Consider the following 25,966-nt stretch of genomic DNA (forward strand, 5'->3'; position numbering starts at 1 on the left):
GGAAACGGGGCCACAGAGACATTGTGTGAATGTTATGCTTTGGAGAAGAGTTTGTGTATTTTACTTGCCTTCTTTTGTTTTGTGGTCAAGCATATGCAGAAATAAACAAACTTTCAGCCTCTTCAACTCATTTTTACCTTTAATTTACTGTATCTGCTGTTTCCAAAGCCCAGGGAATTTGGTCATTCTCTGACAGGTTGCTGAGGGCTAAGTCCTTTTCAACTGTTCTGCTTACATCCTCAGTGGGTTTTAGGGCTGTGAAATAGAAGTGCAAGGCCTGTACTTCCATGCACATCATCCTGAATCTCTAGCATAATAGGATTTATGGACCAAGCAAACTGTTGTGGGATTTGTGTCTTTCTTTTTGCTTGATGTCTTGTACCATAATTGTAATGCAGATTAGGTCAGATTAGGAAAATTTTCCATGTGTGAATTTTTTTTTGGAAAAATGCTTTTCTCATTTCTCCTTGTTCTGATTTCACTGCTTGCCCTGCAGTGTGCAAGATGGAAGACCTACATTTTAATTCTCTCTTATGTTAAGCCTGCTGCTATTCAGGCAGATGTGAAGTGGAAGACTTCCAGTTCTTAAAATGAACACTGACAGTTCAAGTGCGGGCATTGTAAGGTTCAGCAGATGAAAAAGTAGACTAGCAGGGATTGTAGCAAGTGCTTCATTCCTTCTCTGGCAGCTCTCTGCAATTCTGTGCTGACATAAAAACTCGCTGATTTTCTGGAAAATGATTAAAACACACCATCTCTTCAGCAACCCATTTGCACAAACAACCTCTCTACAACCAACATTGAAACCCAGTGTGTTTGTGGAGGAGAGGTAGACAAATCTGTTCCCCTTCTTCCAGACCTTTTTGCAAGTTGATCTTAAAAGTGCTTGACAGTAACTTTTGTTTACTTAATTGTTAGTCTATTACAATTCATTATTGGTTTCTTTCTTTCTTTCTTTCTTTCTTTCTTTTGTTTGTTTGTATAGGTACCATATAACAACTCTCTTTGAGAATGACCGCCGCTTTTCTCATCTTTCAACTCTGGAAAGAGAAATGGCCTTTCGAACTGAAATGGTTAGAGCTTATATACATTTGTTAGTTATTACTTGTTTTTTGGTCTCATTGTGGCATGGAGAGCCAGACACATGAATAACTATACTACAGTAATCATATATGTATAATTATGTATTTTAAAACTAATGTATTTATTAAGCCCAAACACACCACCACAAAAACCATGTTTAAACAATATAACATGTATATACAGATAAATACAAATGAACTACAAAGTACCTTTGCCCATACTACATAAAAACAATAACAGAACAACAAAAGGTTGCAGAACTTGGCTTCCAATCCCCAGGTGAAGATATTAGTATATATTTGCTTCCAAAACCTACTTCCTCTGTCTGCTGCTCAGTCGTTTAGTTGTCTCCGACTCTTCGTGACCTCATGGACCAGTCCACACCAGAGCTCCCTGTCGGCCGTCACCACCCCCAGTTCCTTCAATGGCAACCCAGTCACTTCAAGGATACCGTCCACCCATCTTGTCCTTGGTCGGCCTCTCTTCCTTTTTCCTTCCATTTTCCCCAGCATCGTGATCTTTTCCAAGCTTTCCTGTCTCCTCATGATGTGGCCACAAACTATATTTTTATTATTATTTGTCAAGCTATGTAAAATATGCAATTGTCTACTTACTGTATTTTATTATTATTCAAACAATGTAATTCATAATCTGGTCTAGTTTTCTCTCAGATATTTCACAACTAGTTGCCTCTTTTCTTTATCATATTATCCTTCATTAGGTTTGTCACTCTTGCCATTTCAGCTAAATTATACATCTTCAAAAAACAATCTTTTGTTGGCATGATCTCATTAAACATTCAACTTTTGTGCATACAGAATTCTTGCTGTTGTAATCATATACTCATTTATTCTTCCATATTCCTTTTCATATTGATCATCTAATAGTCCCAACAGGTAAAGTTTTGTTTTCCGTATTAAGACTCTTTTCAATTATGTAATATATTCCTAACCAAACCTCTAGACTCACATGTCTGCTACATATGGAAAAATATACCCACCTTACCTTTCTACAATTTTGTCTCAAATTCTGTCTTACTTAACTCAAACTATAAAGTTTCTTTTTATCCATTTTAAACCTCTCCACCAATTGTCTGTATGTATACCAATGAATAGTAAATTCATCTTTTTCAAATTCCTCCTTTGTTCTCATCTTAAATTGCTCATTTTCTATCACCAACATTTAAGTTTTTATTATCCATATATCTTGAAGCTTGATTTCTCTTTTTTAATAAAGGCAATCTAGGGCATTTTATATTTGTTCCATATACTTAAGAAATGATACATTTGCTTTAACTTTATCATACACTAAAAACAATGCCAATTACACCTTAGATCTGCTCATAAAAATGACTGACCTTTGTTTATATTCTATGGCTACCCAAAATAATGTGTCTTCAAACTGTGTTCTTGTTTTGGTGTTAGTTTAGCTTAGTTTCTTCCTTTTTTGTCTTGTGTCCTCTGCTTTTTAAATTCTTTAGTTTGATCATAAAAGCACATTGAAAAGAAAGCCAAAAGAATGAGCTTGCCAGTAATTTCCATTGTATTGTTCCTGCCTCTGTTGAGGTAGTGATGGGCATAATCCAGACTGTGGATTCTTCTTTTGCACCAACAAAGAGTGGACCTTCAAGGCATATATATTTAATGTTCCATTCTCTGATAGTCTATCAAGGAATTGAACATTAGATATACATCTTGAAGGTCACTGGCAAATGATTTTGAATAGACTATTACCATTCAGCATAGTGCAGAAGTATTGCAAGCCAGTTAGGAACTTTCAGCTACCATATTATTTAGTGCTGGAGGAAAATCCTGAGAATGCCTTGGACCGCAAGAACCAACCAGTCCATCCTCCAGGAAATAATGCCCAGCTGCTCACTTGAGGGAAGGATATTGGAGGCAAAGTTGAAGTATTTTGGCCACATCATGAGGAGACAGGAAAGCTTGGAAAAGATCATGTCGCTGGGGAAAATGGAAGGAAAAGGGAAGAGAGGCCGACTGAGGGCAAGATGGATGGATGGTATCCATGAAGTGACTGGCTTGACCTTGAAGGAAGTGGGGGGGGGGGCGGCGATGGCTGACAGGAAGCTCTGGCGTGGACTGGTCCATGAGGTCACGAAGAGTCGGAAACGACTGCGTGAATGAAGAAGAAGAAGAGATTATTTACTGAACAAGCTTTTGTTGTGGAGTTCTGTTTTTGTTCTGTTCCTGTAGTCCAAAAAAAGTGGAGCAGATTCAGTGGGCCTGAAATTAGTACTGATGTTTGCTACTGGTCTTTGCTACTGTATAAGCATTGTGATAATGAAATCATTTTGCTTAATCATTTAAGCAAATTAATCATGGCTTCTTCATTGAATTTAAATGTATACTCTCTTTAGGGTCTTTATTATTCATATTTTAAGACCATTGTTGAAGCACCATCATTTTTTAGTGGAGTATGGATGATTATGAATGACGAACTAACTGAATATCCTCTTGTAATCAACACACTGAAAAGGTTTCATCTGTATCCAGAGGTAAGTAACTTCTTACACATACTGCTTTGAAATTTTGTCACAAAATTCATTGGGTTCAATAATAATGTGTATGCCATTTAAGTCATAATGCTATGTGCAATTAGCACCATTTCTGAAGAGGACATTGAAATCAATAGGGTTTCCAGTTGTATATGTTAAGATCAATGATGGCATACTTGTTCCCCCTAGATGTTGTTGATGTGTGAAGATCAGTGATGGTACACTTGTTCCCCTCTAGATGTTGTTGGGTTGCGATCAGTGACCTAGCCAGTGTAGTTGGCAGTTAGCATAAGTAGTGATAGTGGATGGTGGCAGTGATGTACTTACAGTATCTTGTGGACAAAACAGTCCCTGAATAGGGAGGAGAAGCAATCCAAACATGGTTGGGCTTTCTCTGTGTGCCAGCTGGCCAAGCAGGAATTCAAAGTCCAAAGTTCCTTTTCTGTTAAACCATCAATCCCTCTCTCTTTATCTTCAGCATTAAAAGACTGGTGGCAAACGCACAGCAACACATGCTACCGAAAGGGCCTCAGCTTGGCAGTGCAACAATATCAGATGTGCACATAAGTCTGAATGAATTATAGGCGATGATTAAGGATTCAAAAAATAGAGAAATTAATTTATTGAGACCAAGAAATGCATGGCAATTTAATAGCAGAATGGCAGTGAATTACAACGGATGAGTTGTTTAATGCAGATAAATTAAAAAATAGGATTCCAGCAAGTAATTTATTTCCAATGAATTTACATACAACTGTGCAGTTGAATGCAGATTCGGAAAAAGGTAATAAACCAATTACATTGGTCAACACATATTTTGATGTCTCAAATGTTGGTCCTGTTTATATATATATACTAGCTGTGCCCGGCCACGCGTTGCTGTGGCGAAGTATGGTGGTATGGGAAATAAAGGTATTAAGGAATTGGTGGTAGTTAAGGTAAAGGGTAAAGGTTTTACCTTACATTAAGTCCATTATAAAGGGGTTATATAGCTGTATGGAAGGGCCTTGAGTCTACACTGCCATATAATCCAGTTAAAATCAGATAATCTGTATTTTATAGGCAGTGTGGAAGAGGCCTAAGTGAGGCCTAACTCTGCCTGTCCCCTGGGCTGAGTGGGTTGCTAGGAAACCAAGTGGGCGGAGCTTAGCCTTCTAACTGGCAGCAATTGGATAAACAATTCTTCCTCTTCCTCTAATTAGGACTTTATTTTTCTTTTCTTTTTGTTGTATGAACGTAGAGGCATGGATGAGGGGTTGTGCTGCCAAGTTTAGTGTTTCTGGGATGTGTAGTTTTGTTGTTTTGTCCTAGGCCGAAATTTCATTACCCTTTTATATATATAGATGTGTGTGTGTGTGTGTGTGTGTGTGTGTGTGTGTGTGAGAGAGAGAGAGAGAGAGAGAGACTTGGGTATATGTGACCTGCTGGTTGAAAAAATGGCACTAGTTTTCCCCTATCTGCTCCAGTTTTGAGATATGGAACATTTTCCATCTGCTGACCCATAGAAAACCTTGAGAACCATATCTAGAGCTGAGTCTATCTAATGCAATTTTCTGAATCAGCTCCCCAATCAATCCCAGGATTGGGCCTAAAGACTAAGACACCAAGAAATAGTTTTTATTGTTTGTGTTATTACCATAATATGGAGGAAAACAAAAAGGAACAGTGTTTCATAAGTTATTAAAGAGGAAACAGAGGAGGGAAACAATGTTATAAAGCAGCATCAGAAACTAAGGAAGATGGTTTTTAAAAGGACTGAATTACACAAGGAAAACAAAATTTTAGTAAGGAAACTGATTGAGATTTGGAAATGGATGAAATAGAAGACTCAAGTGAAAATTAAGAACCTTCTGAGTCCACTTCATAAGTATTAAATTTTAAATCAGCTACATACTAATTGATAGCCACATATAAGTCTGTTTCAATTACTAATTCGAAATTATAATCCTGTTTTCTGCACAGGTTGTGCTAGCCAGTTGGTACCGCATGTACACAGGGGCAATGAATTCTACTGGTATTCCAACACAGAAGTGTTGGACTGTAAATAGGGGAGAATACCTCAGCCCTGTTCAAAGCTGTGAAGGCAAGTGTTGCTTGTTAATTTTGGATGTTGCATTAGGCAGACCATGACATGTCTAAGAGGTTTATCAAGGCTCATTTCTCACAGTGTAGATTAGAAAAAAGTTACCTCCCCTCCCGAAGGATCCACAGAAATTGCCCATCCTCATTTTGAAAATATGACAATATGCACTGTTAGAGGAAACATTCATTCTACAGTTGATGTAGAGGAGCTACGTGTAAGTGCCAGGTAACACATAACACGTTTCCCCCTTCTGTGCTGAACACAGACAATAGTATCTCAGCAGCCGAGAACTGCAGCAGATGAAGAGGTTATGAAAGGGTTATACCTTACCAGATACAATCTGGAATATGATTGGGTTGGTAGCAAATCTAACCTACTTGTGCATACACACCAAAATTGCCATGTATTTTTAGTGTAATTTGGATTTGTTTTACTTGTCCTTTTCCTTTTATACCAAGATGCAAAATTACAGCCTCCTAATTGTGAAAACTACAAAATATAAAATTATAATAAATTTCATTGTGTAGATTAGCTATGCATTACATGTAACTTCTAATGCTTATATCCTAATACTGCTCGATTCACTGTAATCATTCTAAATGCTGGATTCAGGAATAGTGGTAAATATGGCCTAAACTCTGTTTTAGTCCTGAGTAAAATACATGCATTGAATCCATTACATTCATTTGTGTGTTGATTCACTACGCACTAATTGATTGTTCTAGTGCAGACTAACCAACAAGTTGGCAGCCAAAATCATGTAATTTGATAACAGATAATAGTATGGCTTGTTTATCCTCATGGATAGATTGAAAATCTCCTCAACTCTGACATTTCCCCTCTGTAAAATAAAAAGGCAAGGGAAAACTTACGCTAGATGGTGATTAATACATTGATGAATCATCCAAATACATCTTGAATGTCCTGTACCTTCCTATGTACTTTTATAGTAATGATCTCTATTTAAGTTCTCCTCTTAGTTGAGGTTGCCCTGATTCTTCCAAATACTGTAACAAGGCTATTCAGAAATATTTAGAACATAAGAGGAACAAAGCTGGCCTATATTGAAAAGCAATCTCCTTGTTCTGAGGAGAGGAGCAAGATCCTCCCCACCCCACCCCCGCACATGCTTTTATTGTTTCATTATATAAATTTATTAATGTTTGTTGTAATATGGATTTTAACTATGAACCATAGTGCATTTGGTGTTTAATTCTGTTTTAATGTTTGTATATATTTGTATATTTTAAATTGTATACTAATACTTCTATGTCAAGCTGCTTTGAGTCCCTTTTGGGAAGATAAGGCGGGGTATTATTATTATTATTATTATTATTATTATTATTAATAATAATAATATCATCTTGTGTAAGCCCTTTTGTGAGATTTGCATGAGAAATCATGTAAAATTTGTATATTTATTAAATAAACTTTAAAATTAGTTTATTTTAAAAATACATGAACAATGTTTAGTTATAAAGTGCATCATTACACACAGCAGTTTGACCATAATATATACATAAAGTACAATGTAGTAATTGTGTTGTAATGTTTTTTGCTATTTGATAGGAATGGGAGATCCCGCTTGTTTTTATGTGAATGTGATATTTCTTCTGAATGGATTAATGGTGTCGGTGTTCTTCCTGTATGGCACATACCTAAGGTAAGATGCACATAAGCAAAATTTCAAACTAAGAAGATAGTTTTAGTAGATGGAAGCATGGGTGCTGGATTGGTGCAGGCTACTATATGCTTTCCCTCTATTGCCAGTAATGCAGAGGTTTCTAATAAAATCACAATGCAGAAGTAGAAGTAGTTTTAATTGTGTGTGCAAAAATGGATATTGTACATATAAACAATGTATGTTCTGCAAAGCACTTTTTTTGAAAGTGTTTTTGTGCAAGTGATTTTTTATGGAAGTAAAATCCTGAAAAAGTTGGAAATAACTGCATAATCCAGCACAGTATAGCATAAACACCAGCAATTCTTCATTCAAGGATGAAATAAAGTAAAGTTTTACATTTTTATTGGATACTAAATTTTCTTCAAGATGGCAGCAACTAGGATGGCAGCTATACAATAGGGGTTAAAGAAACTGCTGGGTGTCTTACTTTACACATGTAAGCATCTTAGAAGTTTTATTTTTAAATTGTGTTTCTATTAATCCCCTAGATGGCAGTATTGAAAAGCGGTTGGTTGGATATTTTAGGAAGTAATTGTTCATTTGAAACTACATTTTTTTTTAAAAAAACCGTTATTTCACCTTTCACTTGCCATGTTCCAAGCCAGTTCTAGAGCAGCACAATTCTAATATTTTTAGAACACATTCAAAATAAGTGCTTATATTGTATTGTATAGCATTGTATTGTATTCTATTAAGTGCCAGAATAGTCATTTTGATGTCTCCAGAAACTTTAATTTATCATAGCAAGAATGAATTGCAATAAGTCTCGAACTTGCACCCTCCCAGTTTCTCTGTGGTTCATTGCAGCTACGAGTAAAGATGAGAATATTTTATTTCTCTTTCTAATTACTGAAGTTTAACACTGTATTTATGCAAATTGCAATTGCCACTGGTGGAGATTAGTTTGAATAGTACCATATTGTCAAAAGGAATTATTGTACACATATATGTAGTTGTATGTGTCTCAGGTTTTTAATAAAGGACATATTACCTTTAGTGTGACTTTTGTAGTTGCTATTAGGACTGTGCACAGATCCATTTATCAAAATGGGCTCTGGCTCTTTTGGCTAGGCATAATGGCACAGGCACCACCACCATTTTTTCCGGCCGCAACAGACCACATGGAGGCCAACTACAGCTACTTCAGGTTTCTTTCAGCATGAAGAGGCAGCCACACACCTGCACGAGATATCCCTGTAAGCCCTGCCTGTTGAGCCAATCAAAAAAGAAGAAAGCCATGACATGTCTTTTAGCCAAGCTGGGCCTCCATTTTTCTGTTGCGAGCAGATCATGTTCCAGTCCGCTGGTGATCTGAATTCTCATTGCCAATCGCAGCTCTTCTACATCGCTTGCCTTGCTTTTTGACTCAAATAGCAATAAATAAGCATTTACATTATACATACTTAAACTGCCACCGATGGTGCCCTTCACACAAAGCATGCTTCAAACGTAAAATGAGGTAATTTATATCTTTTTAAAAGAATGGTTAATATTCCTTCAGGTGGTGTGGCTTCTGCTGAAATAAGTGTTTAAAAAGGCTGCCTTAACTCAGCTTCATTGAAAGGATGTTGAGGAAAAATGAGGCCAGAAAAGGTGGTTTCTTAAGTCTGATGCCTTAAATCCAGGTGTTATTGAAAAATATAAAGTGAAAGGGTCCCAAAAAGGATTGTTTCTTAAATTTGGTGCCTTAACCCAGGTCTAGTTGAAGATTATGAGGAAAGACGGTCCCAGAAAAAGTGGTTTCTTAAAAATGATGCCCTAAAAATGACGGAATGGGTTGCCTGGGAACTTCCCCCATTGCCACCAATGGGTCTGGTCTTCCCGGAGAAAAATTGGTAGTTTGGCTGCCAGATCAAAAAACGAAATTTTGTCCACCCTAACTCGGGAGGCTTTTGAAAAACTGATTGAGGAGGGGGCACGAAATCCGAACATCAAAAACAGAACAGGGTTTAACCGAATTGCACACCCATAGTTGCTATCTTTAAAGAGTTTAAGATCAGTTACCAGTCTTTTTTTTTTCCTCTTTCACTTTACAGTGGAAACCTATTTGGAGGTTTGCTTACAGTGGCATGTTTCTTTTTCAACCATGGCGAGGTAAGTTGGTTGCACTGATCAGTTAGTGAGTAAGAAATGGTAACACTCTATTATTCATATCAGAATAGAGTTCACTGATTAGAAATAATAGGGACTTATCTATATTGGTTTTAATGAGTTTATCTCAGAACAGGTTTCTATCAGTTGAACCAAAGGCTACTACTAAGTCAAAAAGTCAACAAATGTTTGGTAAAACCAGCAATTCTTGGTTGGACTTTTAAAAAGTCAGATGATGGTCAACAGTGCTCAGACCTTTCCTAAAACCAGTTTGTTCAGGGTGAATATTATGATTAATATATTTCCATTTCTCCAATTTATTTAGGAAGTATTTAATGTGTAATTTTGAGACAAAATTTAGAATACTAATAGGTTGATAATTATCGTGGGTTTGCTTATTACCTGTCAAGGACAGAACGCCACTAGATAAGATTCAACACAGTTTATTAAAGATACAGAACCAAAAATGCTCGTAAAAAACAAAGAGCTAGGCAAACACTCGCCTTCAATATGAAAAGTCACTCAAAAACGGTTCAAAAGATAAACCGGATTAAACTCCCGTTAAACCAAAAATGCTTACTTCAACCTGGGACTTAAAACAAACAAAAGCTGGTAAACAAAGATTCAATAGAACATAAATACTGGCAGCAGATTCCTCTCTGCTACTCAACAGCTGTGGCTGAGCAACTAAGTTGTTACTCCTCCGTGCAGCGGGCGAACTCCGGGTCCAAATACGTCAATCAGGGTTGCAGCGGTCAGCGGGGTCCCAATCCGGTCCGAGGTCGATAGCCAGGTGCAGGCGTCTTAGGTTCCACGAAATCCTCCGATAGCCAAAGAAAGGGTCGTCCAAGATCGTAGTCAGTCAGTCAATCAGTCAGTCAGCCAGTCCAGCGTCAATTCCGAGTAGGTAAATAATGTCCGTCAAGAAGACGACGGAGGGTCCAAGGTATTCAGCAAACGAAACACACCCGTCTTCAGGAAATTCCCAACAAGAGCCCAAGCGTTCGTCCAGATTACCTTGCCCAACGCAATTAGCCCCGGATTCAAGACCCCATTTTATGCCAGTTACAACTCCTCATCGCTATCAGGTGTTACCCTAATTCCAGGTGCCTCATCATCATCATCCTCATCAGAGCTAAAACATCTTTGACTACGCCCCACAGCATCCCCAGCTGTGGATCCCGTTCCATCCCTCCAGCTCGTCCACGGGTCCGATCCTGCAACCCGCCAGTCGCTTCCCATGCTATCATTACCAGGAACACCCAAATCCTCCCTCACACGAGTCCATTCCATGTCATCCTCCTCTGAGCTAACCACCTCTTCCTCCATTCTCTCGGTAAAACCCTCAAAGGAGTCTTCGTCAGATGGTTCTGCAAAGATGTCCCGCAGCCGTTTCCTCTCTCGCTCCTCAAGAGAGTCTGACTCTCGAGGAGTCTTACGACCACGTCTCCCAGTATTGGAGCCATAAGGCTCAACCTTGTGAACAGGGACAACTATGCTCTGTTTCTAGTCCGTTGGAGTTATGCCTGTATTGTTGATCTGCATAAACACTTTGGCTAATATTGTGATCCACCACTCGGGAAAATGTTAAATATTTCTACTGTTTTCAGTACTTTTGTTTTCCAATTTAATTTACAATACAGCATTTTGAGGAAGAAGAAAAGTAAACATGGGAACATGCTTTGAATTAACCAAGTTCTTGTTTCTAGAGCACTCGTGTGATGTGGACTCCCCCTCTTCGTGAAAGCTTCTCATACCCATTCCTTGTGCTTCAGATGCTATTACTAACCTACATTCTCAGGTAGTTTTTATTCTTTTTATTAGTTAAATATGAATAGGTTAAAAATCTCTAAAACAGTGTATTGATTTAATGCACATATGGTAGAAAGTGTATTACTATTGCGTTTATAATTTTCTATACAGAAAGTTGCATCTTCTTTTCCCAATATTATTCCACTGACAAAGAACTCCCTATCATCATATCTAGCCATAAAGATGGAGTATAAAGGAAAACATTAATGGGCAACAGTGAAAAAAGCACATTTATGCAAGTATTCTGTAATTCTCAGTGCATGCACAAAATATATTATAGCCTTTTATGTATCATGACTTCCTAGTGCTTTGATTTGCATTTCTTTTGTATGTATAATTTGATACAGTGTTGATATTCTATTCCAGTGATGATTCATATTCATTACTGGGATTTGTCCAAAACTTCTTAAATTTCATTTTTATGGCTGTGACTGTTTCAAGTGAACTTCTAGTTTTGCACACTTAATTCTCTGATGCTCTTTGTATAAATAAATAGCTGTAATATAGTTGAACTTACTGTTCTTTTATTCTCTTCCCAAAGGACTCAGAATGTTAATAGAAGAAGCCTGATTGCACTATCTGTTTTTAATGTTTTTTTCACGCTTCCATGGCAGTTTGCTCAGTTTGTTCTTCTAACGCAGGTAAAATAATAAATTGTAATTATTCAAGTGTAAATTTGTGTTAATTTTCCATGAACAGCGCATAGCAACATAAAGTTTATACATATGTATGATTGTGAAGTGTTTTACTAGTTCCCTCCATAGAATACTGTTTTTTCCTGTGCTTAGGGTAGTGGCAGTGTATAAACTTCAAGTACTAAAGTTTATGATGTCATAAACTGAGCATATTTCAGAAATTGTAAATATTGCTAGTCTTCTGATTGTAGGAGAAGAAAAAATGACTGTTCATCCCCTCTCCAAGTTTAATAATTTTATTTAAGAATATGTTTCAATAATTGCAGTTATTGAGACATATTCTTAAATAAAATTATTAAACTTGGTTTAATGAAGTTAAAGTTTACTTCATCACGTAGAATGAATGACATACCATAATTGTTTGGAATCCGGATTACTTTCTTAATATTGTTCTCAGCAGAATTATTTTATTCTTTTCAATTGCAGGTGGCATCAATTTTTGGTATATATATTTTAGGATACATTGATCCACGCAAACTACAGAAGATACTTCATGCACATATGGTAATGCTTAGCATATGTTTTGTTTAGGGTTAAATCTAGTTTCTAAAATACATGTTTAATTATGTACCAGGTGAATTTAAGGTTGGTTGGTTTTGGAAAATGTATATAATTCTTTTTAACTAAACAATCCTCAAGGTGACCTATAACAGCATATGATGATCTATTTAGTGTAGCTTAACAGACACTATAATTACGTAACACGGAGGAATCCTTGGTCACTGGATGAAGTTGGTATGGGAATTTTTTGAGAACTCAAAAAGCTTACTCAGTTTTTTTTGGCAATTTAGTTGCCCCCATTAAAGTGTTATGATACTGTTGCTTCCAGTTTTCTCCCTAAAATAAGACTTGATTATCTGTACATTTTGGCAAATTATAATTTGAACTGTAAGGTGATTTTAAAGGTTTGTATTTGTAATTCATCTGTAAGGGTATGGTCTTTGATCAGTAATGAGGATACTTTACTATATTCTTCATAGTCTCTGTGACTCACAAAAATGGGTTATGTTGTGATTATGCAGGGCCTCATTTGTAACATTCTAAATCTTTACATAAGCATTTTTACAGTAATCCTATCTGCTTCCCACACCACAACAGCTCCTTAAAAACACTTTGGAGATATAGTTGTATTCTATTATGTCTTTTCAGGATTTTGACTCAGAATTGTTTCTTGATTGAATTCTCTTGCGTTTTAGTGATTATTGGACTTTGGATTGGCTTTGGACTGCTTTGATTATTCCTCTGTCGTATTGGGGGCAATCAGTAACACCATGATAATGGCCTCTATGACTTTCTTTAAGAAATGTTTGGAGTATGCCAGTAAGATCTCTGAGATGATTGCCTATTCTAAACATCTTTTCTGTCATGATGAAGTGCATGTTGTCCAGTTGTACTGTCACTATCAGGTCTTTATTCCACGTACCAGGAAAAAGAGAAGTAAGACTTAAAGCTCTCCTATATACAGATGCCCTAAGAACTGCTCCAATATTGTGTAACAAGCTCAAGGATCTTGTTCAATCTCTATTATCAATGTTGTGTCCTTAAGTACCATCTCGAGCCTGTTCTGTACTTGTTCTGACTTCATTGATATGTTTGACTATGAAACGTTTTTTCAAAGATTCAACCACTTTGCCTGACAAGAAACATTGTCCCAATTCCAAACCTGGTCAGAATCATTATTGATTGATCTTCTGCTACTATAGAGAGGAACCATTAGTTTCTTTGATCTTGACACTGTACTCCCTTTGATGCAACCCCAAACCCCATTGGCTTTTTTAGCTGCTGCATCACATTGTTGGCTCATATTCAACTTGTTGCCTAATAAGACTCCAAAATCTTCAAACTCAAAGAGTTCGACTCTTGAGTTTGTAGAGGTCTTGCTTTCAAACTCTTTGAATATTAGTGAACTCAATATCAACAGCATTGAAGCTAACCTTATTATAGTTGTTATTCCCTCATGCACTCACATTATTATTACTATTGATCATCATCTACACAGAAGTTCCTGCCCCTGCCTGTCATCATTTTCATAGCAGTAATTCCTCTACTTACCATTTAGAGAAGTGCCATGACCAATTTTGATGTTGAAAAGAATCAATTTGGAGATCACATGGAGTGGCGCATGCTACAGAACATGATTAGCATCAACATGTTTCTATTTTGAATGTACCTGTTGCTATTTCTAGGCCATCTCCCTGCTCGCCTAGTCAATCTCCTACGCTCACCCTATCTCCTACGCCTCACCCTTGATTATCTGGGGGAAGTTGCCCAGGGGGAAGGCTCTACTGAATACTGTAGACAGCATTCTTGGAAGTATTCTACCTCAGATTTGGATGATGAAACTAACTCCACTTTAGTTTCGGCATCAGCACATTACAATCTCCAGTAGTGCTTGTTGCATCCCTCTCGCAGATGCATGTTTGTTCAATTGGAGAAGTTCTATTGTATATGCTTTCCCTCCATTTCTTCTTATCACTAAGACACTGGCCAAGCTTCAACAGGACAGGGTCAAGTGGATATTATTCAAACAGTGATGGCTCAGGCAGCCATAGTTCACCACACCTCTGTTCTCCAAGGGCAGTATCACAGATTCCATCTGTACCCAGATCTGCAGATTCTACAACAGCAAGACCTACACACAATGGCTGGGAGATTTTTTCTATAATTGTTTAATCAAATTAAGTTAAGCGGATCTTGGCAGTGGCCCAGAGGCCTGATTCTATGAGTGATCGAAATTTTATGACTTCAAGGGAATCATGTTATGAGATACACCTATTGCCTGAAGCAAGAAATTTTAAAGTTACCTTATATGCTAGAGATTTGTCACTATCCTCTTTCAGGTGGTTTCTTGCAGTTATCTTGGCACTTTTGATTCACTGTTAAATGTTCATGTTTCCCTGATCCAGTGGTAAATGGATCTTGCATGATTATAAGAACCTTCACCTATCTGTTGCTGGTCCAACTCAACAATGGAGTCTTGAACTGGTCTTTTATTGATTGATTGAAGAAACCATTTGAACCAATGTCTTCTTGTGACCTCAGATTACTCTTTTAGAAAACCACCTTCCTAGTTGCCTCAGCTAGTTATATTGTGACCTAGAAGCAGGACTGACATTTCCTTCTTGTTTAAATGTGCATCTGCTTTTCATCTTAATCAGGACATTGCTTTTCCGTCCATCTTCCAAAATCCGACCACTGATCTAGAATGCTACCTACATTGCTTAGATGCTCTTAAAGCATTGACTTTTTATGTCCATCATATATCTGGACCTCGGGAATCTCCAAGACACTTTCTGTGCTATTTGTCTACAAGGAAGGAGGTTCCAGTTTCTACTCAGAGACTTTCAAAATGGATTGCCTCCACTATTTGCCTATTTTATGAACTAGGAAGCAAATAGCGTTCTGCTCATGTCAGTAGTCACTCCACCAAAGTAGTGGTGCATCAACCACATTTCAGAGAGACATCCCTCTGCATGATATATGCTGAATTGCCACATGGTGTAGTCAGTCTGACTTTTATTTCATGCTACAGGTTGACCTCCAGATCGCAGATAGAGGCTGTGTTTGAGAGGGCTGTGCTCTTTTCCTGTGTGATATATTTCCCTCCTCCTCCTATGGTTAGTAATTTGCTAGTCTCCTGTTTATGTGAGTCACAGAGAGGGTGAATAAAGAGGACAGGTTGCTTACCAGTAACTAGCTTCTCAGGTGGTCATCTGTGAACTCACACACCCTATATTTCCTTCCCTTGTTGTGCCATTCCTTTCCTTCGCTCCTTGGGCTGCTGCTTTCAGTGTCCAGAGAGCTAAGTGTTTACATGGGAAATGCTCTCATAGGGAGAATGTAGAGTGGATGGGGCTACTGTCAAAATGCATATGTAAAGCTCTGAATGATGGATTCTCAAGTGTAATATAACCCATTTGTGTGAATTCACAGATTGCCACTTGAAAAACTGCAGTTAAGGGCAAGTTTATTTATTATTTATTTATTACTGTATTATACTATACCACTATACTGCAATATTATTAGTAATATTACATGTAATATATAATATACAATTATAATAGTGCATTATTATTATTGTTATTATTATATTGTATTACATATGTATTACATAAATTATCTCTCCTTAGCTGTTTTAACTGTAGTTTTGAACTAAGTCTGTTTCTTTTGCATGTATATGTAATATTTTAAATATTTTATCCATTGTACCTTGGTTTAGTTTAGGCTTTAGTATGTTGGGTTTTTTTTACCAGACATGGATTCTAGCATTATTATTCTCACTGAACTCAGAAGTTCTTCTGTTTAGATATCAGTACAGTTACAGTGTCGCAGTGCCATCTACATACTGTAGGACCATGTATGAACAGTGCAAGCCTTTTCAGAAATCAGATTCAATTAAGTTCAGTTTTACTTCTAGAAAGGCAAATATGGGATTATACCCCAAGCCTGCTGCATGAAACTATTTAAAACAAGTTTTGTTGTCAGACATGTTAGTGTTAAATATAACGGAAAGTAAGATATGGGAAAAGATAACTACTGTGGTACACTTAAAATTATGCAGTACTGTACTCTTTTTACAGATCTTCTGAGATGTTTTGGTTAAAATGTGTACTAAGAATCTAGATTATTTTATGATGATGAGTATTTAGAGATGGAATAATACCAGGGCTATCCACAAAGTAGGTTACGTTTTGGAATTAAAAATGAACAGAGTATAGGAGAAAACATTTACCATATGCAGTTGAAAGCCACACCCAAATACCACATCTCACATAGTTGCCATTCAAATCTAGGCACTTACCATAGCGATGAATGAGCTTTGCAAATCCTTCCCCACTAAATTCTGCCGCTTGCGCCCTCAGCCACTTGTTTCCAACAATGGAGGCGTGGCTGGCAACGCAGCATTTTGGCGATGCTGTGCAATTGCAGGAAGAGCTGACAGGCTGGTTGAGGATGCAAGCGGCAGAATTTAGTGGGGAAGGATTTGCAAAGCTCATTCATCGCTATGGTAAGTGCCTAGATTTGAATGGTGACTATGTGAGATGTGGTATTTGGGTGTGGCTTTCAACTGCATATGGTAAATGTTTTCTCCTATACTTTGTTCATTTTTAATTCTAAAACGTAACCTACTTTGCGGATATCTTTGCTATATCTATGTTTTATTGTTTAGCATAATCTGGTCCTTCAGACACACTATAGGCTGTAATACTTCCACTGTTACATTAGTGATTGCATTAACATCTGTTAATGTATTTGCACCCCTTTAGGCATCGCTTGCAGTGTGTTTTGTCCTTATGTTTGGAAACTCTATGTTGTTGACATCCTATTATGCTGCCTCTTTGGTAGTTTGTACGGTAAGTTAGTAATGGAGTACTTTGTTTTACTTCACTAAATGCCTGCAGTAATTCCCAAGGTGCCTAAACAATATATAGCACTGTTCCATCTTTCAGGGCAAAGACTTCTCCAAGTGACTTACTCAGATAATTGGCTGTATTTATAGTTAAATCATTGATTTATGAATGGATTATGATTTTTATGATTATGGTTGTAGCAAGAATATGATCTATAGGCTTTACAATCCACTTGCAATGCTTCCATTCCGTGCCCCATCCAGTATTCTTCTTTTATCCACCAATCTCTGGTTCATAACTTTTCTATCTATTAAGCACTTTTCTCACTCTGCTCCACTGCCCTACTTGGATGTTCCATTGCTTTGAGGGTGAACAGAATTTGAATAGGTCTATACTTATGTTCATTCTCGTATCTTTGTTTGTTGTTTATTTCCAAAGGCCTTCTTAGTTCTAATAAGTTTATCAATTTGATTAATATGTATATGTATACAATGTTGAATTCAAGAATCTCCTAGCTTTGTTTATAGCAGTATGGATTACTGTTCCATGCTTTAGCTCTATGTACTTGAGGCAGTGGGAGGGGCTGCAGACCATGTAACTGGTTTAGTGACTTTAGAATGCAGTTTTAAATAGAATGACACTTGAGGTATGAGTCTGTTTTGAGTACAGAAGCCAGTGTAGGAAGTTATCAGTCAGTTGAGGCTCGAGTTCCTTGGAAGTAGACTGTTATAAAAGAGAGTTGTATAGCCAATATAGTTGTGAAGAGACTGATAAAGACTGTAAGTTAAAGAAACAAACTGAAACGTTTTAAAGTTTAACCTGACAAGAAATGTACCTGTATATTTAAATACATGAAGTTGTGAGTAAAACAAACATGTTATTTCAAAAAAAAAAAAAAAAAAAAAGAATACAGTCAAGGAAAACATTATGTGATGGTTGCTGAATTAGAAGTATTAATAGAACACTTTCATTATTTTAGGGTATTCTCCGAATCAGTCATTGCTTGAAAATGCATAGAAAAAATGTTCCTTTGTGGGTAAGGACTTAATTTTACATTATAAATACCAATATATATCTTTGGATGACTGAAACAAAATAAAATACTGTAAGATAGATAATGAACCTTTAAATGAAGTATGAATGTGAAACCTTGCCAATATTTTTCCTCCCAAGACATCTGGCTATGTTGACAGAAATCTTCTTCTTTTCTACCATGATTTGGGATGATAAAGTTAGATTGATCAGCTGTTGATTGATTCTTTGTTTGAATTGCTATTTTAGGTGACTTGTATGTATACAGTATAACCACCAGATTGGTGGTACTGGTGCCCACAATTTCATTTATCAATGCAGAGACTCCCCAGCACAGCTTGCAGGAGCGGAGATCAGTAGCTGATGTCAATTTGCCCTGTCTCTGCTCCAGGATGACATGGCTTTTCCCATTTCTGTGTGATTGCCAGCAAGCAACGGCTATTGCCACTCATGCTTCTGTTACCTTCCCACCGCTGCCATTGCTGGTAGCCTATGAAGAAGCGGAACCACCCTGGCACCAGTAAGGTCTGCCAGTGGAAAAAACAACCTCTGCTTCTTCATCTGCCTAAGCCAGATTGGAACCATACCCAGAGGCCACCTCACCTTCCCTTCCATCATTTTTAACTGAAAGCAGTGGCTGCAAGTCAAAAGCAGAACTTCACCCACTCACATAAGCCATACAAGTGGAACATTGAGACAATATGCAAAGACATATTATTTCTAAAAACCTTTCTAAAACTGTTGCATCTTTACTAAAATCTACTGGGGTGGTATCTCTGTTTTTCATCTCATGAATTTAACCCCCCCAGCCCTATTGTGTGAGATGTTGGAGGGAACTGGCGATGAAGAACTGATGTGTGTGTTTATGGATATGTGGAAGTTTTGCCAAGATTAAACAGAATGATTCCAACATAGCAGATCATAACTACTGTATATTGCTAAAATTCTATAGTGGGGTGTGTGTGTGTGTGGAGTTCATAGCAATAGCACAATGCATTGGAGCAGTTTTAAAATCAATTTAAAATTCTAAGGAAGTTTTGGGAAGAAATATTGCACGAGGATAGCAACATATCTGGTGGCTAAATGGGAAGAAATGAGAAGGCGGGCACCTGTTCATATAATGGCACTGTCATTATCTTAAGAGAGATGTTCATAAATAAACCAACTGTTAATGAGATTTTTAAAAATTCAGGCGAGCATATATGCAAGTGAGAAGTAACAAGAAGCACCTTTAAATAATGTAAATTCATATGGCATAAATCATTAGACTGGAGGAGCCCATAAATTCAGCCAATGCCAGGGTGTGCAATTGATAAGGAATGAAGAGCTACTTTGGTCTTTAATGGGCCCTTGCCCTGTTTGATAGTGTCCTTAATTTTTAAAAAGAAACTTAAAAGATTTTTTGGCCCTACTGCTGTAGTTATAAATACAATTTCATCACATTTTTGCTCCCTTGGGTCATTTCAGGCCTTTTTTTATTTTCTCTTTCAGAAAAGGCCTCTTCTGCACTTGAAAGAGAAACCAAATATGTGCAATCCCCCCTCCCCTCCAAGTTTATAGAAGACGTGGGGAACATTTCTCGCAAAATAATAATAATAAAATGATGGTTATGCTAGGGTGCCCTGGGAGCCTCAAAATGGTTTGTGGGTGCTACACATTCCCAAAGCAATCTGTTAAACTGTATGTTGTTACTCATGGTTGAATACATTATCTGTAGAAAAAAATATGCTATAAACAAGATACTGGTGGTACTAGTGGTAGAATACAAAACTTTCATTCACGTCATTTAATTTCCTGATCTGGAGCAGTAGGGATGACAAGGGAGATAGAATAGTAGACCAATTTTTCATTTACCCATCCTCTAACAATGGGCATTTTGACAACGGTAAATTAAGCTCAAATGTTTTATATAAACCTCTAACACTATGTGATTATCCCAGTCAGATATCTCTTCTACACAATGCTGAGTGCTGTTGCTTTATTCCATCTAACAATGTTCATTTTATAGGCCATTGAAGCCATGTTTTGCCTCTTTGGGACAATTACCCTGAAGTCCTTGATGTGTTTAATATTTGGAATAACTGATGATGTAAGTAGCAAGCTCATTGAAGCGTGTTGTTAGCTTTCTACATCATGTAACGGTTCCATGTTATTTCATATAATGGGGTGGTCATCTGCACCAGGGTGGGGTCTAATTCTCCCCCCTTTCCCCAAATGGGCAATTAAAATGAGCTGAAAATAAAGATAAATAAACCAATTTTTGGTTTTAATTTACCTTTATTTTCAGCCAATTTGGGGATATTTCCCCTTTGATTTATGTATGGGGGGAGGGTATTAAGCCAGACTTTAATTTCCTATAATAGGTTTTGATAGCAGTCTAAGCAGTGCTGCCTCCCTTTTTTTTAAAAAAAATGTGTATGGTGTGTGTTTAAGGGCTTTGAAAGTATCTCAGGAGGTACAGAAACAGGTTGGGAAACAGACTATCTTCTTTTAATGTAATATTTATGTGTCATTTGTATAAGATACATTTATATTACATTTTGGTCATTATAAATGTATCCTTATGAATTCTGACTGAAAATTAACTTTAAGCCAGTGAAACCTTTTGAAAATTGAGTTGTTGATCACTGCAAAATTCAGCTAATAGCCTGGCAGCTGTTTTTGGAACCAGCTGAAATACCTTTTAAAGTATTCCAGCCTGCATTTTATCCAGTCATAAATAGTTGCTCACATAGCAACCAAAATTGGAGAAAGCTAATGCTACCCAAATTTGTAAAGGCTGTAAAACCAGCCTTTAATGGCCTTTAATGGCCAATGCAGTTCAGACTCTACCATTTCAGTGCAGTGATCATGAATAACTGTTGTCTTCATTCATTTTTCTGTTATCTCCATCTTTTTTCTTAGCAGTCCAGCATGGTGAAATACATCACAAAAGCATAATATGCTCTGTTTTCATAGAACATGGATTTCTGAGCATGTAGTTTGAGATCAGTTAGTTCAATCATCATTATGAAGTTTGTGGCTTCCATTTGGGTATATCATAAATCATGTTAACAGGAAACTACAACCTATCCATCATCCATAACTTGGTGTTTCTCATACTATATGCTAATTGCCAGGTTATTTAAAATTAACTGCAATGCTTGTGTTAATTTTGCTTAGCAATGCATTGTTTCAGTTCATATAACATAATCCAAAATTATATATCTTTTTTTATAAAATGTAAAATGCTTTTTTAAACAATGATAAGAAATGGCTGACCACATTTTCAATGTATTTTTTACCAGGCTCATATAAGCAACCTGTTAAAGGCAAAACTTATTGGTTATAGAGATTTTGATACCTTAATGTACACTTGTGCTGCGGAGTTTGATTTCATGGAAAAAGAGGTAATTAATACCTATTTACAATTTTATGGTTTGGCCATCAGGCAAGAAAATAATATGTAAATATGTGGCTGTTTTGTTACAAAATTAGACATACAAAATTCTTAACACTCTCGATACCACTGGTTTGTAAGTGGCTCGGTACAACGCTCTGGAGTTTGAATAGTATAATAGGATAATTGGAAAAATCTCTGAAACTACTTTATGTAAGCTCTTATCACAGATCATATATCAGAGGCCCTCAAACTTTTTATGCAGGGGGGCGATTCATGGTCCTCCAGATTGTTGGGGACCTGGACTATAGTTTGCAAAAAACATGAATGAATTTCTATGCACACTGCACATACCTGATTTACAGTGCAAAAAAATAAAAGAACAATACAATATTTAGAATGAAGCACAATTTTAACCAGTATAAACCTACCAGTATTTCAATGGCTGATGAGATAGTCAAGTTAATTAGAATTATTGTTGTGTGCATTCAAGTAGTTTCAGACTTAGTGTAACCCTAAGTCTACAGTTTACAGTGGGGATGGGTAAATGACCCCAATGGGCTGTATCCGACCCACAGGCCTTAGTTTGGGGACTTTTGCCATATATTATGTTCTTAAGCACTTGTCTGAAATACTAGGAAATATCATTGAGATTTAGTAATACAATACTAAATAGAAATAGTAACATTAAAACAAATGCTAATATAGTTTAAAAATAGAGTTTTCTTTTTTCTGTTGATGATGGCTTGTGAAACATGATGATAAATTTTGGCAGGTCTTTGTAAAAAGGTTCCAACTTTCTCTATTAGGAAAATCCCTGGGATCAATAGACCTATGTGTTCTATCCTCCACTTCAGTCCCTTCCCCATTTCTAGCTGTAGGAACACGCAACATCAATTTCTCTCACTTTGCACCGGAGAGAAGGAAAATGTAGACCGTTATTTTATTTATTGGACTTGAAGGGGGCTGTGATCAAACTTTGAATCTTGAAGAAGTGAAGCAATATGGAAGTTAAGACGAGTAAACTGAATGATCTCTGGATGACTGCTTGAAAATCCAAATTCATGGTGCCCCCTCCCCCATAAGTGTTATTTAGTTTAGTTTTAATTCTTTTCTCCATGCCTAAAATACACTGCTCTGAATATGGAACTCTCTTAAGAACTGAATTATTCTGTTATAATCTTCAGAACTTCTTTCTCCTTTCTCTAGCTCACTTCCTTCTCTGCCTGGCCCTCTGAGAAGGCCACCCTTAGAACATCTCTATACCAATGCTGTATACATACAGATTTATTCATTTTTGAGACCCTAGCCCCTGATGTGGATGATTTTTTATTGGAAACCCTGGCAGTATTTTAAGTTCAATAATGTAGGGCATATGTACAAAGTTTGGTCCAGATCCATCAAGCCATGTAGGAGCCTTTGTGGAATAAATTTACATACACCATACATGCATACATAAATTTTCTCTCCCTCCCTCCCCCTTCTCTCTCTCTCTCTCTCTCACACACACACACACAGGGCCGTAGCCACAAAAAACGGGGGGGGGGGGGGTGTTGAAAATTTCAGGTGGGGGTTCAAACTCCTTCCCCCCCCCCCCCCTGGCAACATGCCTGTCAATATCTGCTTGAGATAGTGCCTGGAGGGACTTTTAATTTTTTGTGTCTCATAGACTTAGCATGGGGATTTGGTTAACCAGTTAAAATTCATGAGTAAACTAGGTTTTTTTTTTTAACCTGAAAAATTTGGGGGGGGGGCTAACCCCCCCCCCCCCCCCCCCCCCCCCCGGCTACAGGCCTGCACACACACACAACACACTGAACATATTGCAGAGCTGGATTAGCTGGACAGAAAATAGGACTTTAAACAAGTCTCATGGACGTTTTGAATGTACAGTATTACCTAACCCTAGAGAGATACAGCAATTTATCATATATGTGTGCTGATACATATATGTGAGGCAGAGTTATTATTGTAACTGACACTTTAAACATCCTGTTTAAAATTAAGTTGCTTCTAAAATAAGAAGAAGCAAGGAAACAAACCGTACATCTTAGCATCAGATTGAGGAAGGCTGCTTTAAGCAATCAGATGCGAGCAAAGCTAGATTTTCTCTGTTTTCTTAGACCTCTTTATTCTTCCTAATATTTATTCCAGGGAAGATCACATATTTTTATATGGGGGTGTTTTATTTCCTCAGATAAAAACTATGCACTTGTAAAGTTTCTGCTTATTAAATTTTCCACCTTTCAATTTGCATTTCAGACTCCGATAAGATATATGAAGACCCTGCTTCTCCCGGTTGTTGTGGTTGTTTTTTCAGTAATTGTTGGAAAGGTACACCATTGCTGGTTTTATTTTAAAGCTGGTTTACATTTAATATGCAATGTGTGTTTAAAAGGTTATAGCACATTGAATACACCTCCAGTTTAATCCATGCCACAGAGGGCCCCTGAGATAAGCCTCTGTGGCACCAGTGAGCTATCAGACTTATCTGAGCAGAAATGACAGCAGACTGCAGTAAAAGAAGGTACTGCACTAGCCACAGCTGACACTATAATCAAAGCTAGTTCAGTCTCATTAAAAAAAATTTTTTTCAAGGCTAATAGTGCTACCTAGTTAAATTAATCAGACATTATCTCAGGGAACACGATCACCTGTCAGATAACTAGAGCCGTGGCCATCAGGTCTTCTACCACTCTGATCAGGTGTCCCCAAAAGCAGCAATGGATTGGTTCAGCTTGTTGCTTCTATCAAACTTGTATAATTAGTTTACAGTGTGCTTATCTTGAGTGGCTGAACAGTTTTGGTTTTTTTGCATTCCATTAAGGGATACTGTCCCAATCAGCTAGCATACAAAAGAAGCAAGAACTGCTGTGCTTTCCTTTTCGCACTGCATCCAGTTTAAAAATAAAGCAGCTGTGATGCAGAGGGAAGGCATTGATGTATCTTGCTCAAGGACCCATCGAATGTTACAGTACAGTACATCTATTCACGTGACATTAAATGCCACATCTCCTACTTTTGTCACTCACGTACAATTGTCATAAAAGAGAGGACCATTGGGAGAAAAGTGTAAACATACTAAGGTATGTAATTGAAGACATGTTAGATATTTCATTAGTGTGTTTGCATTTACACCAATTCCATTTTGGCATACAACACATTTAGTAGGCGACTATGCATATCTCAGTACATTTTAAAATCAAGTGTACAATTTAGAAAACTTTGGATGAAATATAGCATTTCATAAGGAGAAGGCAACTTGCACAGTGGATCTTTTTTACTTCCACTTGCAGTCCTCCGCCCCCCCCCCCCCCCCAAGTAATCTGTTTAGCCTGTCAGGGTCAGCAGAGAGAATGTACTAAAGATTGTGAGATGTATTTTACTGGTCTGTTATTTGAGAAGTGAATTGCTGAAACCAAGAATCTTGAAAAAGCTTGTTTTTGCCTGATTGCCCACAGTGAAGAAATATTTTGTAATGTTCTGTAGTTTCAGACTTCCTTAAAGGCTATATAGGAGGGATTACAGAGGAGATGAAAGGAAAGATCTATTGCATGAGATTACCCTTCTCATGTAAAAGCTATGGACAAAACAGAATTTTGTTTATTCCAATACAAAAATCTAATTTAAGACCCACCATGACTGATAGTGCATTTTTGTACGTGCCTACTACAAAATAAATCCCACCGAGTTCCTTGGGGTTTGCTTCAATCTAAGTGAGTTTAAGATTACAGCCTGAATGGATGAGGAGTGTATCTATGTGTAAAGAAAAAACATTCGCTTTCTGATCTTTTGTTCACAGGTATTTCAGTGCATTCTGCTTCAGAAGAAAGTCTCTGAAAGGTAAATATATGATTAATATAATGGAATAGAACTGATGGACTACTACATAAAGTACTATCAATATGCTGTGTAGCCTTTGCCTTATAATATTGCTATATGTCATATAAGAAGATGAAAAAGCTGCACAGCTCTAGGCTTCACAATAGAGAGTGTTACATAGGTTCAATATGTCAAGTCCCTTGTTACATAGGTTCAATATGTCAAGTCCCTTGTGGAAATGATTGATCCTCTTATACTGCAGAATGTCTTACAAGTTTGGAGCAACTTGTGACCAATGAAAGAAATCTTAGAATTCTTTTGGCTTGCAACCAAGTTTTGCAAAATTAAACAAATACTGTGATTTTGTTTGAAGCTTTCAGGCACATTAATTAAACAGATACTCTGAAATGATGTAGCTA

At 37.1% G+C, this 25,966-nt stretch overlaps 1 protein-coding gene across 2 annotated transcripts in view; it reads left to right on the forward strand.

Moving 5' to 3' along the window:
* dpy19l1 (dpy-19 like C-mannosyltransferase 1) overlaps positions 1-25,966 on the forward strand; it is a 50,934-nt gene that overhangs the window by 10,090 nt on the left and 14,878 nt on the right. For both annotated transcript variants that reach the window (XM_008112840.3, XM_008112841.3), the window contains exons 4-17: positions 986-1,073; positions 3,461-3,598; positions 5,561-5,681; positions 7,251-7,344; positions 9,402-9,459; positions 11,166-11,257; positions 11,810-11,909; positions 12,390-12,467; positions 17,231-17,317; positions 18,294-18,350; positions 20,355-20,435; positions 21,634-21,735; positions 23,988-24,059; positions 25,528-25,568. In XM_008112840.3, coding sequence (XP_008111047.2) covers positions 986-1,073; positions 3,461-3,598; positions 5,561-5,681; positions 7,251-7,344; positions 9,402-9,459; positions 11,166-11,257; positions 11,810-11,909; positions 12,390-12,467; positions 17,231-17,317; positions 18,294-18,350; positions 20,355-20,435; positions 21,634-21,735; positions 23,988-24,059; positions 25,528-25,568 — 1,209 coding nt within the window. The remainder of the gene's footprint in view (positions 1-985; positions 1,074-3,460; positions 3,599-5,560; positions 5,682-7,250; positions 7,345-9,401; positions 9,460-11,165; positions 11,258-11,809; positions 11,910-12,389; positions 12,468-17,230; positions 17,318-18,293; positions 18,351-20,354; positions 20,436-21,633; positions 21,736-23,987; positions 24,060-25,527; positions 25,569-25,966) is intronic.

Source organism: Anolis carolinensis, chromosome 6 (genome assembly GCF_035594765.1).
Source record: "Anolis carolinensis isolate JA03-04 chromosome 6, rAnoCar3.1.pri, whole genome shotgun sequence".
Lineage (NCBI taxonomy): Eukaryota > Metazoa > Chordata > Lepidosauria > Squamata > Dactyloidae > Anolis > Anolis carolinensis.